This window comes from Pleurodeles waltl, chromosome 9 (assembly GCF_031143425.1).
Source record: "Pleurodeles waltl isolate 20211129_DDA chromosome 9, aPleWal1.hap1.20221129, whole genome shotgun sequence".
NCBI lineage: Eukaryota > Metazoa > Chordata > Amphibia > Caudata > Salamandridae > Pleurodeles > Pleurodeles waltl.
Window position 1 is genome coordinate 1,082,293,866 of NC_090448.1, and position 15,755 is coordinate 1,082,309,620.

General features: G+C 46.6%; 1 protein-coding gene across 1 annotated transcript in view; it reads right to left on the reverse strand.

Annotated features, from left to right (window-relative positions):
• The window catches only part of LOC138260339 (acyl-coenzyme A thioesterase 1-like), a 29,608-nt gene extending 22,211 nt beyond the window's left edge, over positions 1 to 7,397 (reverse strand). The window contains exons 1-2 of the mRNA XM_069208751.1: positions 6,686 to 7,397; positions 6,365 to 6,567 (exon numbers count right to left, since the gene is read on the reverse strand). Coding sequence (XP_069064852.1) covers positions 6,365 to 6,567; positions 6,686 to 7,223 — 741 coding nt within the window. The 5' untranslated portion in view covers positions 7,224 to 7,397. The remainder of the gene's footprint in view (positions 1 to 6,364; positions 6,568 to 6,685) is intronic.
• Positions 7,398 to 15,755: the final 8,358 nt, after the last annotated feature.

The window sequence follows — 15,755 nt, forward strand, 5'->3', positions numbered from 1 at the left end:
CTCTTATGTCGAGTGCTGTGCTGATGGTCACAAGTCACGTAGGACAGGAAACCAATGTACACATCTCACCATACAATCATATTACACTGGGAAAAAATAAAACGAGTCTCTCCAAATCTCAGGAGGTAGGTCAAGACAGAACAGAAAATACACACATCACTGGACTGTGTCTGGAAAAGATACTTCAATAATGACTTGATCAAACGGTAAACTAAAGTAAGAACATGATGTCTATAAACAGATATTCTTTCTACAACTTAGATGTAACCACAACTTTTTCTTTTCGACCTTGATATCCTTCACCTGAGGCAACCTGGTGTAAATGATGTTTACACTCCGAGCTTGACTTTCACAAAATGTCTGCATTGCTGGTACAACCTGTTTCTGTACAGAACACTTTGTAAACAACTAAAATACATTCAAGCACACTGGAGGAAGGCCCCGGGAGCATTAGACTTTATGTTAATTTAAATCACTCAAGTATTCACACCAGGTTCAATGCTACTACAAACCAACAAAAGCAGGCAAGACATTGCAAAAAAGTGCTATGTTCCCAGGAATATCGACATCTGTGCAGGAGTGCTGGCGGTCACAAATCAGGTAGGAGGGGAAACCTATGGATACTTATCCCATTGTACAATCATATTACACTGGGACAGATAGGCAATAGAATGTCCCGGAGTCTCAAGCGGAGGTCTGACATAACAGACTATAAGCTTTCTATATAGGACACCAAATGACAACTGTTCATTGAAAGGAGATAACACAAAGATATCAAGACTCAAATACAAAAAGTAGGTAGCGCAGCAAAATATTTGATTAGGGAGAATGATTTGCTTTGCCTAATGTTGACACAGACTTTCAAAATGGTGCTCTTCAAGAGAAAATTAAACTTGATCCAGCATTTGCCTATTTAACAACCTATGCAACACAAGGCAAACAAAAGTGTAAGAGTGCCAAAGTTCGAGTGGCAGCAACCGCAGATATTTCATCTGAAGGGTATGCTCAGTTGTGTCACCTCACAGTCAACAAGGGCAGTGGGTATAGCATGGACACTTATGTTGTGCGATGTTCCACTGAATGGGGGAGGGGCTGGGGGGGAAGGAGCCCACTTACACTGAAGTTATTTCCCCTAGTAACAAGGGGATAGTGGTACGCCCCTGACGTAAGGGACAAGTTAATAAAGGTGGCCAGAAGCTTGCCACCAAAGGCCAGTACACACCTACAAGCCCCAAGTCTGTGTCATGTTTGTTACTTCCCCAAGGCCTTCCTCAGCAACCCAACAAACTTCGGATGAGAGGAACCACGGCCCACGCTTGCCTGCATACCTGTGGAGGCTTCTCCTGCCCTCCGCTCCTGATCTCCTTTGGAGCGGAGGAGCACCGTGTCCCTGAGGCACCCTGCCACCCTATGCTCCGACTCACAGTTCTCCCTCCGGCACTGTGTTTTCCTAGGCCTGCGGGCGTATCTGCTGGGGCAGCCCCACCCATTGCCTCTTTAAGCGCGCTCTTTGAGGCTGCTGCAAAAGTCTAGAGGGATTGCCTGGTCAGTACAATGCCTGCAAAGTCCAAGTTCTACCATTGGGGGCCAGCTACATCAGCACAGTCACTGGCCACACACTGAAGCACCATCCCTGGCCTCTACTTTACTTCACTGCTCCCAGGTTCCCTACGGCAGCTACATTCCTGTGGCCGAGTGCTGATACATTGGCTGAGCTTGGACTACTTTTAGGAGCCATCCTTCGCTATCGACTGACAAGAGTCACTGCTGTCTTTTCATAAACCAGGAGGTAGGACACAGGTGCATTCTCTGAACTTTCTCCAGTCCTCCTCAGTGCGCAAACCTACCCTGTCAAACGTAAGTTAGGCATGAAATACACAAAATAGACCCTGACAAGCATATGTAAAAGGCCTACCGCCTGACAATGGCCCTTATCCACTGCTGTCAGTGCCATTTGTGTCATCTTCTGACACCTGTCACTGCCACCCCATGGCATCAATACCTGCACTAGAGCCGTTTGTGGCACATGGACCACACTCAGCGCAAGCGGCAAGGTGGAAGGAGTGGGTCAACGGGCTGGCAACCTATTTTGCTGCAGTGGCGCTTGATAATGACTGACGTAGGCCCATGCTGCTGCATCTGGGGGGCGCAATTATTCACAACATTAGTAAATCGGTGGCTGAGGAAGGCCTGCCATTCACCTATCAGTCCTTGAAGCGAGCCTTCCCCGTTTACTTTGAACCTTTCGCAAACCCAGACTACGAAAGATTTCTTCTTCACCAGGTCCGGCAACTTCCAGAGGAATCAGTTGACACCTTCTATGCTAGGCTCAATGATCTGGCGAGCACATGTATGTTGCCTGATGATGATGAAGTGTGAGCCCAGTTCACCGAAGGGTGTCACTCAGTGAAGCTGAGAGAACACATTCTGAGGGTTCCGAGCATGTCCATGGCGGTCATGCTCACCATGGGTTGATCAAAAGAGCTATCCTGGACCGGAAACAAGCATCCTGGGACCGGTTTCAGGGTATCACCCTTCTTCAGCCAGGCTAGCTTGATTCCAGTGGCACAGTGAGCAAGGGACCCACGTCTGGGCATACCCTTCCCACTGGGGGCAACTTTAGCAACACAAAAGGATATCCTGAAACCGGTCCCATGATGCTTGTTTCCGGTTCACGGAGGACCTGGCCTGGCAGTACGGGCTGGACTGTTCCCATGAGGAACAGGGTCAAGACTGATTTGCATATGGCTGGGTCCAAACTGGGGTGGCATGGTTAGCAAAAGAACAATGGATTAAACCCAGGTCTGTGACTGGGGGTGAGTGTTTGCAATGTTCAGCACTCCGTCCATCATCCTTTTGTGTTGCTAAAGTTGCCCCACGTGGGAAGGGTATGCCCAGACGTGGGTCCCTTGCTCACTGTGCCACTGGAATCAAGCTAGCCTGGCTGAAAAAGGGTGATTCCCTGAAACCGGTCCCAGGATACTTGTGTCCGGTCCATGGAAGACCTGGCCTGGCAGTTCGGGCTGGAATGTTCCCATGAGGAACAGGGTCAAGACTGATTTGCATATTGCTGGGTCCAAACTGGGGTGGCATGGGGAGCAAAAGAGCAATGGATTAAACCCAGATCTGTGATAGGGGGTGAGTGTTTGCATTGTCAGCAGTCCGTCCATCATCCTTTTGTGTTGCTAAAGTTGCCCCAAGTGGGAAGGGTATGCCCAGACGTGGTCCCTTGCTGACTGTGCCACTGGAATCAAGCTAGCCTGGCTGAAGCAGGGTGATACTCTGAAACCGGTCCCAGGATGCTTGTTGCCAGTCCAGGGAGGACCTGGCCTGGCAGTTCGGGCTGGACTGTTCCCATGAGGAACAGGGTCAAGACTGATTTGCATATGGCTGGGTCCAAACTGGGGTGGCATGATGAGCAAAAGAACAATGGATTAAACCCAGATCTGTGACTAGGGGCGAGTGTTTGTATTGTCAGAACTCTGTCCATCATCCTTTTGTGTTGCCCAAGAACTGACCAAGGCTAGTAAAGCCTGGGAATGAGGGCCTGTCCAAGAGGCAGCTTTTCAGGCCACTAAACAAGCCCTGTCAGCACACACCACTCTAGTATACTTTGACCCCACCGAAGAATCAGAACTTTCAGTGGATGCCAGCCCACGGGACTTGGGGCAGTCCTGTCGCAGAAAGGGAATAATGGGGAGTGGGCCCCATTGGCTTACACCAATTAAGCATTGACAGACACCGAACAACGGTATTTGTCCATTGAGAAGGAGGCCATAGCTGTCATGACTTCCAGCTCTACCTGTATGGCCAGCCCTTCACGGTTCACACTGATCACAATCCCCTCATCCCGCAGTTCAATGGGTCATCATCCAAACCACCTCCCAGGATCGAAAAAGTGGATCTTCCAACTGCAAGAGTATCAGTTTTCTGTGGTCTATCATCCAGGGGCTCAGAACCCCTCCGACTATCTCTCTCTGCACGCCAGGCCTGCTACTGCTCGAGAGTAGGCCGATGCGGAAGACGTTGAGGAAAATGTGCGGATAGTGGTGGAACGATCCCAACCTTTACCCATCTCTCTGGAGGCAATCAAATGGACCACCAAGACTAATGAGTGTTTGCAACTGGCCATATCCAGCATTATCACTGTGAGATTGCATGCATGATACACAACGTGTCATGAAGGACAGAGGAGGCACCCCTGATGTTGTCCTCCCTATAGCACGTCAGCCAAGAGCTGACAGTATCCCGAGAAAGTTGTCTCTTAAGGAGTCCGAGTCATTCTGGTGTCCCTACAACAAAGGGTCATAGACCTCGCCCATGCTGCACATCAAGGGATTGTAAAAGCAAGGCTACAATGCAAAGTGTGGTTCCCCGGGCTGGATCAGCATGTTGAGCGGACAGTGCAACATTGCCACATCTGCCAAACAGTCAGTCTGGCCAAGCCTCCTGCCCCCATCATCACTGAGCCCACCCCTCCTTGGCACAGAGCCAATGCGGACTTGGGAATTCTGCCTGATGGGTGGCACATGCTGTTCCTCATTGATGACATCTCCAAGTATCCAGAGGTCAAAGTCCTGGAATGCACAACGACTGAACAAACTATCCCACGTATAAAAAAAGATCCTGGCTACCCATGGACTCATCCAGAAACTCCGAACTGATAATGACCTGCCTTTCTCGAGCCAGGACTTCACTGAATATCTGGCCTTCCATGGTACACGCCATCGCAAGATCACACCTCGTTGGCCTCAAGCGAACAGAGCAGCAGAACGTTTTATGAGAACTTTAAGCAAAGTCCTGAGAATTTCTGTAGCTAAGGGGCAGAACAGAGTGTGCTCTCTATGCCTTTTTACAGGAGTACCAGCTCACACCTCATGCTATTACCAAAGTGTCACTGAGCTACCTGTGCATACACCGAAGGGTGGGCGACATGATTCCACATTTTGAGAGTCACTCTGCGTTACAGAACAAGTGGCTGACACTATGCCGACACTGCATCAACAATGACCGCATGTCCAAGACAGAACTTTGAGTCGGCGATCTGTTGCTATTCAAGAATCAGCATCCGGGAGGGAAAATCAAACTGCTTTTTAAACCAATGCCGTGGAATGTCACGAAGGACCGAGGGGCTCTGGTCACTGTGTGGAGAGGAAATGAGTCTATAACTAGAAATGTGTCATTCTTCAAATTATACCGATCCCCAGGTCCAGAGCATGAGGATGCAGTGCCAGATATGCCGGTTTCTACTGAGAGTTGGGCAATGTCCTGTTCCCCCACTGGACGTACCGTTGATTCCACACTGGGTGCCATGCCGGAAGTGGAGCCGCACCTAGTGAGTGAAGAGCCGCCAGTACCCGGGGATTAAGGGAGGGAAAACCCCTCCAGAGTAGACATTTTGTTCTCCCCCAAGGAAATCTGTACTCAAAGGGATGGTTCTTGGAAGTACCGTTTACGACCACAACCTAAGCCCTCCACTAGACTGAGAGATTTTGTACTAACATGAAGAGCTCAGTTGTGTAATGTGTGAGGGAAAACCAATAATATGTTTTGTTTTCCTCTAAGTGTTTTGGCCCCTTTTCTTGTGTTTTATTTTTCTTTATGGGAACAGGATGAATGTTTTGTTGTGGGCTGTTCCAATGAGTGGGGGGAACCCCAATCACATTGCAGTTATTTTCCCTTGTAACGAGGGGATAGTGGTACGACCCTGATGTAAGGGGCAAGATAATAAAGGTGGCCGGAGGCTTGGCGCCAAAGGCCAGTACACACCTACAAGCCCTGAGTCCGTGTCATGCTTGTTATTTCCTGAGGACTTCCCCAGCAACCCAACAGACACCACCTAGGGTGGAGGTGTAATTTTCCTCCTACCACCAACTTATCAAGAACTGGCAAATGAAAGACACTTCACCAACCTCCTAACTTACATGAACTCCTGCAACAGGACCTACAGGCTAATAAAGTGCACCCCGTAAACTTGTATCCCAAAACACAGACCCTTTCCTCCCTTGAGCACATCAGCCTTTATTCTTTAACCACTCGCTTCTGCTCATATCGGTTTCAAGTATTGGGTTTATGACTTGCTTCTGGTGAGGCCACAAATTAAGGCAATTCTTCAAAGAATACCTATGAGGGGGGTTACATGGCACCGTGGTAGTCTCTTGGGCAGGGGCTTGTAGTCATTATGCAGGTATCAGGGAATGTTTTAACCCTACACAAATAACACAGAAATGTACACCAAAAGCAAAGGTGTTTAAGTGTAGGTCTCCCCCGTGAAAACTCATGCTGTGATCTCGCTGGTCTGCTTTCAGAAATGAAGACTTTAAGAGCGATGTAGGCAGCATCTACATTTAAAAGTGAAGTCTACCTGAGGGTGTCGCAGCATGTAATTTACAGCATCCTCAAAATATTCCAAGTGGAATTCTTTCATTTGCTTTGGGAGGTCTTCATAGCTGTAGTACGCTAAGGCCAATGTGGCAAAGCCACGGCTGGCTAGAAGACTCGCTCTGTACTCAGGAAGTCCCCCACCAGTGCCATAAATGTCAATAATACCAGGGAAGGGACCGGGCCCTGCAAGAACAAAGAAAAAAATGAGAAAGTGTGATCTTTAGAAAATCCATGTTAGCATGTTAACACTACTGATTTGTCTTACAACCCTTTTCGGTTCTAAGCATTGCGAGTCACTCACCTGGTGGCTGAAAAAAGGTTGCTCTGACCTTGCCCTCGCGCACGGGGATCCTCTGCACCCCCTCTCCCAGGAAGCCTCGCTCGTTGGTGACCTGGGCAAGAAGGTGGCCGGGGGGGGCGTGACCCTCGTACACTTCAAAGTTCACGAAGAAGGGGGTCTGGACGTCCCTCTTCACCAGGCGCCTGTGAGGGGTCTCTGGAAGCAGCGACCACACCATCCCCATGGGCTCCACCCCCGTGTAACTGCCCCCCAGGGCCGGGGAGCTAGTCAGGTCCAGCTCCCCGCTGCCGTCCGCCCTATACCGGGCGGAGGATCGGAAAGGCACCCCGGTCTCATCAGTGAGAGAAGCCCTGAGTGTGACCTCCTGCAGCGGCGAGAGGCCACTCACTGAGATCCGCACGGGGTCATCGAACAGGCACTTGGCGGAGGGCGCTATCCGCACACTCACTGTGGACATAGGAGCTCTGCTGAGAGCGGCACGGACCCCCGCCATCCTGCTGAGAAACAGCGCAGAGACTCGCCCGTAGGTAAGCAGCATCTTGTCCCAGTCAGGGAGGAGCGTTACCTTATGTAATGAAATGTCAGCTATCTGTGAGTAGCGTCTGGAAGGGCAGACGGGGTCACGGCTATGGGCAAGACCGATGAAGGGAGATTAATCGCCTGTCAGTGCAGACGCTAATCACACCCTCCAGGGTAGGAGCGTGAACATAAAAGAGAGACTACACTGCGCCCCACCGCCCCCGGAAACTTGTGGCGCGTGCCAAGAACGTCAAGTTCTATTTCACGGAAGGTAAATAAAAGAGTATAAACGCACTTCTGGCTCCTTTGAGTCTTCAAGGAGTGAGAGTGAGGTTTTCTTTTTTTGCGGGATGAACCTATTGATACCAAGGGAGAGGAACACAATTTAGCGAGGGTGGCAAGGTTTATTTTTTGCAGTTTCACATAGCGCGAACTTTGCCCAAAAGCACTAGACCGCTGTACATGAGCACCAGATTACATTATACAAGTTAAGTGTTAAGTGTTTTTAGTTATTTGGTTTGGGCAAAGCCATAATCATAAAGTGTTTCACCCAGCAGCGAGGTTGTGACACAAAATACCGGGATCCACATGCACACACCTGCCAAGTTTTCAAACTATGTGTGACATTTCCATGGATTCAGTGTGCATATGAGTAACATTCCACTGCCAAATGTTTGACATATCAAATGACATGTTAACACAAGTAAACCAAACTATAATGTCTATTAAAGCAAACAGCGCAAATCACTCCCTTTTAAGCAATATGAAGCTCTGGAAAAGCCCTGTAGCAGCTAAATTGCACCAGTGGAAGCCCTGCTTCCCAACTTCACAAAACTGTGTGATCCTAAGAAAATATTTTACTTCACTGTTCCTCCTATTTTTCATTATCACATATCCGATCACTTTCAAGTAAGTAGGTTCGTGATAAATGCTGTACAAAAACATTCTTGACTTTTATTTAAAGGAATATAATTTTGCCCTATCTATAATAAAAATCTAGACCACTTACAGAGCTTACATGAAATGTCTCCTCTCCAAGTATTAGACTTTTGTGACTGCTGGAGGACAAGTTTGACAAAGGATCCTAGCTAGGATTGTAGCAGCCAGCCAAGGGGCACAGCACAGGTTTCTCACGTGCACAAAGGCCAAACGAGTCTGGAATGTTTATGACTTCCTACAGCCAGCATTGGATAGCAATAAAGTGAGGAGGGAGATGCTGTGCCAAATTTCCAGCCACCACCAAATGTTTCATGACAAGGTGTCACTATATCCATGACAACGTCTTCTGTTCTCCACCTGGGAGGCTCTGACAGTGTACCCAACAGCTGCAGACTCACAGCTGACACCGGGAATCACACTGTTGTCCTAAGAAAACCTCAGACAGTTTCGAGGGGCAGAAAGGAGCTGTAAGTGTATGATAATGCATTCAGCATGGTGATGCGGGAACCAGCATTGAAATGTGTTAGCCTCACTTGTGATGTGTGGCACTTGGCAGGTCTGCTTGCAGAATGTAATGAGGGGCCCCTGAGGCTTCTACATCTCAAAGATATTCATTGGCCTTTGGCTGAATACGGGGCCCCTTTGAAAGGTTGGAAGGCCCTTAAAGGGTTGCCCTGCCCAGCATCACAGGCTGTTCAGTCAATGCTGGGACTTCAACCTGGTACCCCTGTTCCAAAAGATGGCTGCTCTGGCCATTCGGCTACATCTCTTACAGAGGTGGGTGATTCCATACTGGTCAATGGTGGCAATATTGCTTGGATGATGAGTGGCTACAGGCGGCAGGGTAAACCCTTCTAAATTAAGGTGAGTTTTGAGAGATGGTGTGAGACTTATGCTTGTGTGCTCCTTCCACAATGTAAAAAATGCTTTTTGCTCAGTAGACAAGCTGCATTTTGCTGTACATTAAATTCAGATGCCTGGGATTTGTGTTAGAGGGAAATCTGTTAATATAACAAGAAAAATCAATTTAACACAGCAATATAGGTTTAATCGATTTTCAGCTGGGAACAACAGGCAGTCTCAACATAGAGGCCATGACTGAAGTTCGAAGTTCTGGTTCAAACACCAGTAGCATTTATACTGTAAAAAGCACAAAAAAACTGTGGTCAAAAGTTCAGCATTGACGTAAGCAACTACAAGCAGTACAGATAAGATAATAAGGGAGAGGTGCCTCTGGGAAGAAGCATGTGCACTTGTTGGCCTCATGGGTGGGTAAGTTACACTGACGTCATTCACCATATCTATCTTTCTGCACAACAAGAGATTATATGTTGCGTGCTGCTCATGGTAGCCCTGCCTTGTGCAAATACTTATCTGACCCTTACACAGTTCTCCTTACCACAATATGAATGACTTGTGGTTTTTAGGATCCTTGCACTAAGGCAAGATACACCCTTTTGTTCCACTCTGTACGTGCTAAGTGAAGATCTTGAAAGTGACAGTTGGTGCAGCTCCAAAAAACTCTAATTCTAATATGGCTTTGGGCCTCTTGTGTGTTTCAGCACAGCTAACTTAACATTGCAGCATGTGTATAAGTTTCCTAGGTAATAAGTGTTTGTTTGTCCTAAATATGACCTGCCTTTTCTATTGAACCCACAGTCTGTCTTTTTTTTAACATGTCATGTAATAAGCCTTTCATTACTTACATTGGTTTACAACTATCTCTAGCCTAAAATGTTTGTATTGGGATTTGGGAACTTATGTTTGTTTGTATGTGATGTATTCCTATTCTTCCTACATCATTCCCCCCTCTAGTTGATTATTCAACTACTTTTCCTACCTTCCCATCTACTAATGAAACTAAGGAAATCACCACATACCCACTACTCTGTCCCTCCCAATTTAGCTGTCATCCTTTTGCAACATGAAATTATTACCTGAAAAATAAGACACATCAAAAGCAACAACACAAACAAAGGCAACAAGGCCTTGAACAACCCCGACATTCAGGACGGCACCCATTCAACCCAGCCCTCGAACCACCCATCAGGGACACCCCCCTCATCGATCATTTTCTTTTGTAGATCATGCAATGTCTGAATGGCCTGAGTTAATGTCCCATTGTCCGCATCATTGGCCGGCACATAAGTACAACAGGCCGATCCAATCTTCTTACACACCCCTCCTTCCATGGCCGTCATTAAATCAAGTACATATCTGTGTTGCATTACCATCAGCCTAAGGACTCGGAGTTCTTCCTTGATAGCATTGAACCCATCTTCGGTTGCATTCAAGGTCTTCATCAGTTCAAAGTGCGTGATCTGCAGCCAGCGTGCAGTTGCCTTCGCCTGAATGAATGGTAGGATGCTACCAAAAAAGATTTGGGCATCAATAAATAGTCTATGTTCCTGTGGAACGTCTTTCCACACTTCAGCTCCAAGAAACTCAGCAGCTCGTTTTGTCCGGTAATGGTGAAGCAAGGTTGTTGAACGGCTCCTGGGATGGTCATGTAACTGAGAGATGTCCACACCTGGTATCACCGGGGGGGGGGGGGGTGCAAAGTCACTAGGGAGCAGAGGCCATTCCAGTTCGGGGGTAGTTGCATGTGGAGCCAGGCCCCACACATCCAGTAGTGATCCATCAGGCTGGAGGTGCCACCCTGCATATCAACGTTGTAGGTGGTGATGTTGCAGTTGAAGTTACTCCCCACCTTCACTGTCCCTTTCCCTCTGAAACAAAGAGAAATCTGTGTTAATTTCATTGCTATTCTAGGGTGTATGGTAGTCCCTGTCCATGTATATCTCTGTATGTTTGCATCCCATATTTCCTGACATTGGCCCATTATCTTATTAAAGCTTAGTAGACCTTTTATCTCGGTACCATTCCATAATGATATTGCTCTACATGAGAACTTGGCCTCGGTATGCCATTTATCATGGGCAAATACTGATCCTGTGATACTAAGAACTGGCCTGCCTGCGCAATCAGGGGGCAGGGGTTTAGCTAAATAGTTACTACATTCAGATGAAGGGTAAGACCTTCCAAAAATACCTCAACGTAATACCCATTTTTCCCAATCTGGGTGAAACATTGTTTGCCCTGCTTCCTTCATTCTTGATATCTCTACCATTATCTCTTGTTTTTCTGTCAGGACTTTTAGGACTTCTGGGGTGGTGTCAAATCTAGTTGTGTTAACTCATGCAGTAGCAGGATTAACGGGAGTTGGCTGTAGCTGTGCTCTCATTCTGCATAAAAATAGGTGCAGGAGACAATGTGTAATGTTTGGGGATACCTCTTTAGGGAAATGCACTTTATCTACTTCAGCAGCATGGGGGATGAGAGAGCATACATAACAACTGGTGTTGGATGTGGATGTGCCTATACTGTGCATGTGCTGGTACCACACATTGTCAAACAAAGCAGTATGGAGAGGGTGATGGTCAGTATCATTATCAACATTCTACGCATGCGTGTAATAATTTATATAGGATCAAAAAAATTAAAATATCCAAGGGCTAAATGCAGCAATATCAGTGCAACGAGGAGGAAAAACAAACATAAAATATATAACTTAATAGAAGAATTGTCTAAGATTGAAGCTTTAGAGGGAGGCTTTACTCTGGTTGCTTCTCCTCTTCCCCCCCTCTTTTTCCTGCTCAGTGTCCAAAGGGATGGATGGCATGGTTGGGGCCAGGCGGATGTCCTGGAGGTGGTACCATGGTTTGTGGCCTTGGACTTTCACTGCTGTAGTCGTGCTGTCTGTCACTGGGAAGGGTCCATTGAATTTGCAGTCCTTCCACTTTCTGACAAAATTGCGGATATATACTAAAGTTCCCAAAGGTAATGGTGTTTGTTGATCCTTTACAGGAGATGCGTTGGCGCGCTTCTTGGCTTCACGTGTAACCTGTTTAGAGAAGAACTTTGCAACTTTGGTTAGCTCAGACATGTATTCATTCATTTCAGTTTGTACAACTTCAGGTGCACTCTCAGTCTCCAATTTATGTCTAGTTGATGGTACAAATGTGCTCATTGTTCTGCCTGTCACTATTTGATGGGGAGTTAAATGATGATCTGATCCTGGGGTATTTCTCAAAGCAATGAGGGCTAGTGGGAGACAGTAGAACCATCTCTTTTTCAATGTCACACAAAGTTTACTTATTCTGTTCTTGAGGAGGCCCTTAAGGAGCTCCACAATTCCATTGCTTTGCGGATGATAAGATGAGGACAATTTGTGTCTTACTCCTAATTAGGTGGTGAAGTGAGAAAAGATATTATTGACAAAAAGGGTGCCATTGTCGGATCTGATCTCCTCAGGGACACCCCACCGTGGTATTACCTCACTGATCAAAAAATTAGCAGCAGACTTGGCATCACAGTGAACACAAGGTCCTGCTTCAATCCACCTTGAGAATGGTCAGATTACAACTATAAGATAGCGATAATGATTGCATCTGTCAATCATATCAATGTAGTCAATGTGCAGTTCCTTAAAGGGACCTTGTGGGTGAGGTATTGTAGAAGCTATTACCTTAAAGGTGGGATTTGGTGAATACTGCTGGCACACTGTGCAGGTGTGTATGTACATTGTAATCATCTCATGTAAGTTAGGGACAAACCAATCCTGACGTATTTGGAGGGACATATTGTCTCTAGCAGAATGTGAAGGAAGATGTACCTGGTTTAGAGGTATCAGTAGCAATGCTTGGGGCATGACAGGCTTCCCTGTTGATATTTGTCTGTATATTAAATCTGTTCCTGTTTGTGTGCATCCTCTGGCTTCCCACAACTGTTTCTCATGCTCTGGTGCATTTTCTTGTATCTCTCTTATATGCAGCTGAGCTGTCTCTGTGTAATGTCTGCATGCATTCAAAGGTGTCAATGTTTCACTAGCTAACAAACTGTGGTATGTGTATCACTAAGAGGGCGTGTTGCTGCATCTGTGGCTACCCAATCAGCCAGGGCATTTCCACAGGACACAAAATCCTGACCATTAGTGTGGGCTGCACATTTCACTACTGCAACTGCATGTGGCAGTGTTAAAGCTTGTATCAAGTCCTCTAAAAGGGGGCGGTGCATGACAGGGCTTCCATCAGACTTGAGAAATCCACGTCTATTCCACTGCATAATGCTGGAATGCACTGTTGTAGTGACGTAGGCTGAATCAGAATATACTGTTATTGTTTCTCCTTCCCCTTGTTTGAGGGCTGCCACTAAAGCTACTAATTCAGCAGCCTGGGCTGAATATTGAGATGGCAAAGTTAACTGTTCAGTTATCTGCAGTGTGTCTGAAGAGTTGTGCTGCATCGCTCTGACCACTGCAGCACCTGTATGTCTTACCCCTGTGTCCTGATCTATTGCGGAAGATCCATCCACAAAATATACAACACTACCTGGAATGGGGTCTTCTGTTGCTTGGCTACACTCATCTGGAGTATATGTGTCACAATCATGGGCATCATCGTCAGTGTCTGAAATGGGGTGTGCAAAGAAGGTAGCAGGATTGACTATGTGGCATTTAACCACCTTCAAGGATGGCAATGATAATATTATCTCGTAGCCTGATACTCTCTGTGTTGTTAGTGTTGTTTTAGCTTTCTGAATTATTGCAAACACAGCATGTTCAGCATACAGTGTCAAAGGTGCACCCATGACAATGGGAGCACATTTCTCTACTGCAAAGGCTGCTGTGGCTAGTGCTTGTTCGCAAGGGTAATGACTTTTCATGACAGAATCAAGTAGGCCACTAAAATATGCAATTGGTTTGTGGCCTAAAGGATACTTTTGGGTGCGGACAGCCGTCATCACCTGGCCATTACAGTGGCAAAAAAGAAAAAACTCTTTGTTATAGTCTGGTGTTTCTAACACTGGTGCATTTGTTATCTCTGTTTTTATCTTACTGAAGGTTTGTTTCATCTCCGTAGTCCATGTTATCCTGTCTTTCAGTGTTTTCGCCTGTTTGATAGACGCAAGCAGTGGGGATATTAAAGTACTGTAGTCAAAAACCCACTGTCTGACATAATTACATAAGCCTAGGAACTTCTGCATTCCTTTCACAGTCTCAGGTTCTGTCATCTGCTGAATGGATTCTGCTCTCCTGGGCATAACTTGGTGGCCTGATGCTGACAGTAGTTGCCCCAAGTATTGAACTTCTTCCTGGCAGTACTGTAATTTGTCCCTGTCCACCTTGTAACCTCTTTGAGCAAGGGTGCGCAACAGGGACACAATGTCCTTTCTACACTGCTCTTCTGTTGCACTACAGATTAGTAGGTCATCAACATACTGCAACACTGTGCTGTCACATTGAAAATTGGTGAGGTCATTCTTGACCGTCCTGTTAAAGACACTAGGGGACTCACAGTACCCTTGAGGTAATCTGGAATACAGGTACTGTGAACCGCGATAGGAAAATGCAGTCAAATAATGACTATCTTGGTGCAGAGGAATGCTGAAAAATGCATTCTTCAAGTCTATGACTGAAAAGTATTTAGCATCTTGGGGTATGTTGGTTAGGATGATGGAAGGGTCAGGTACTACAAATCTGGTATCACTATGTCATTAAGGGGGCGCAGGTCTTGAATCATGTGCCACAAATTTCCCTTTGCCTTCTTTATAGGGTAAATTGGGGTGTTGCAGGGGGATACACCTGGGTATATGACTCCCTTTTCCACCAATGCCTGTATAACAGGTGCAATCCCCTCCTCTGCTTCTTTGGATAGAGGGTATTGTTTCACTCTTGGCAGTATTGCTCCTTCCTTCAAAGTTATCCTAAATGGTACTGCTGTGCAGACGAGGCCTACATCATAAGGGCCTTTTGTCCATAAGTTAGAGGGTTCCTGCGCAAGGTCCTTATCTTTGATAGGACTGGAGACATTTATTGGTATCACAGGCCTTGTCTCCATTGTGGTGCGTAAAGGTACACTGTTTTGAAAAACAATCTCTGTCCTTCTAAAGTCATCAGCAAACAACTGGTCATCTGATATGTCGCCCACCTGCATGTTGGGATCATAAAAGATGACACATGCCCACATTGCACCAGTGTGGTCACTTGCCATCAGTGTCACATAGGTGGGGGACACTTCTAGAGCCTCAATTTCCAGAATGAGGTTTTTGTCTAATGTTTCAAAATAGGGGCCCTGTCGTGTAAAGAGAACGTTTTTGGGTAATTCAACTAGTTTCCATGTCAGTTCCGGTGTTTCGGCTATGATGGTGTACACTGCTCTAATAAAGGCTAAAATGTCTACAGGTCAGGCTCTAACTTGGTTACAATCTGGGGTGTGTGTAACAATTGTCATGATGCGTGTACTAGATACTCCAGGTGTTGAACAGGTCATAGTCCCATCCTCTTCAAAGTGAATAGTCATGTTTAATTTTGCCATGAGATCACGTCCTAGCAGATTAGCTGGTGCATTTGGGGAGAATAAGAAACATCCATCAACATACCTCCCCCCATTTCCATCTCCACAGGTTTAGTGAATGGAACCCTCATTACAGCCCCAGAGAACCCCTGTGTGTCCATTGATAAATTTGACAATGGCAGTCCCTTCTCACGGATACAGGACCTAGTGGCCCCAGTGTCGATGAGAAAGGTGTACTCCTTGTCATTTATGGCTAC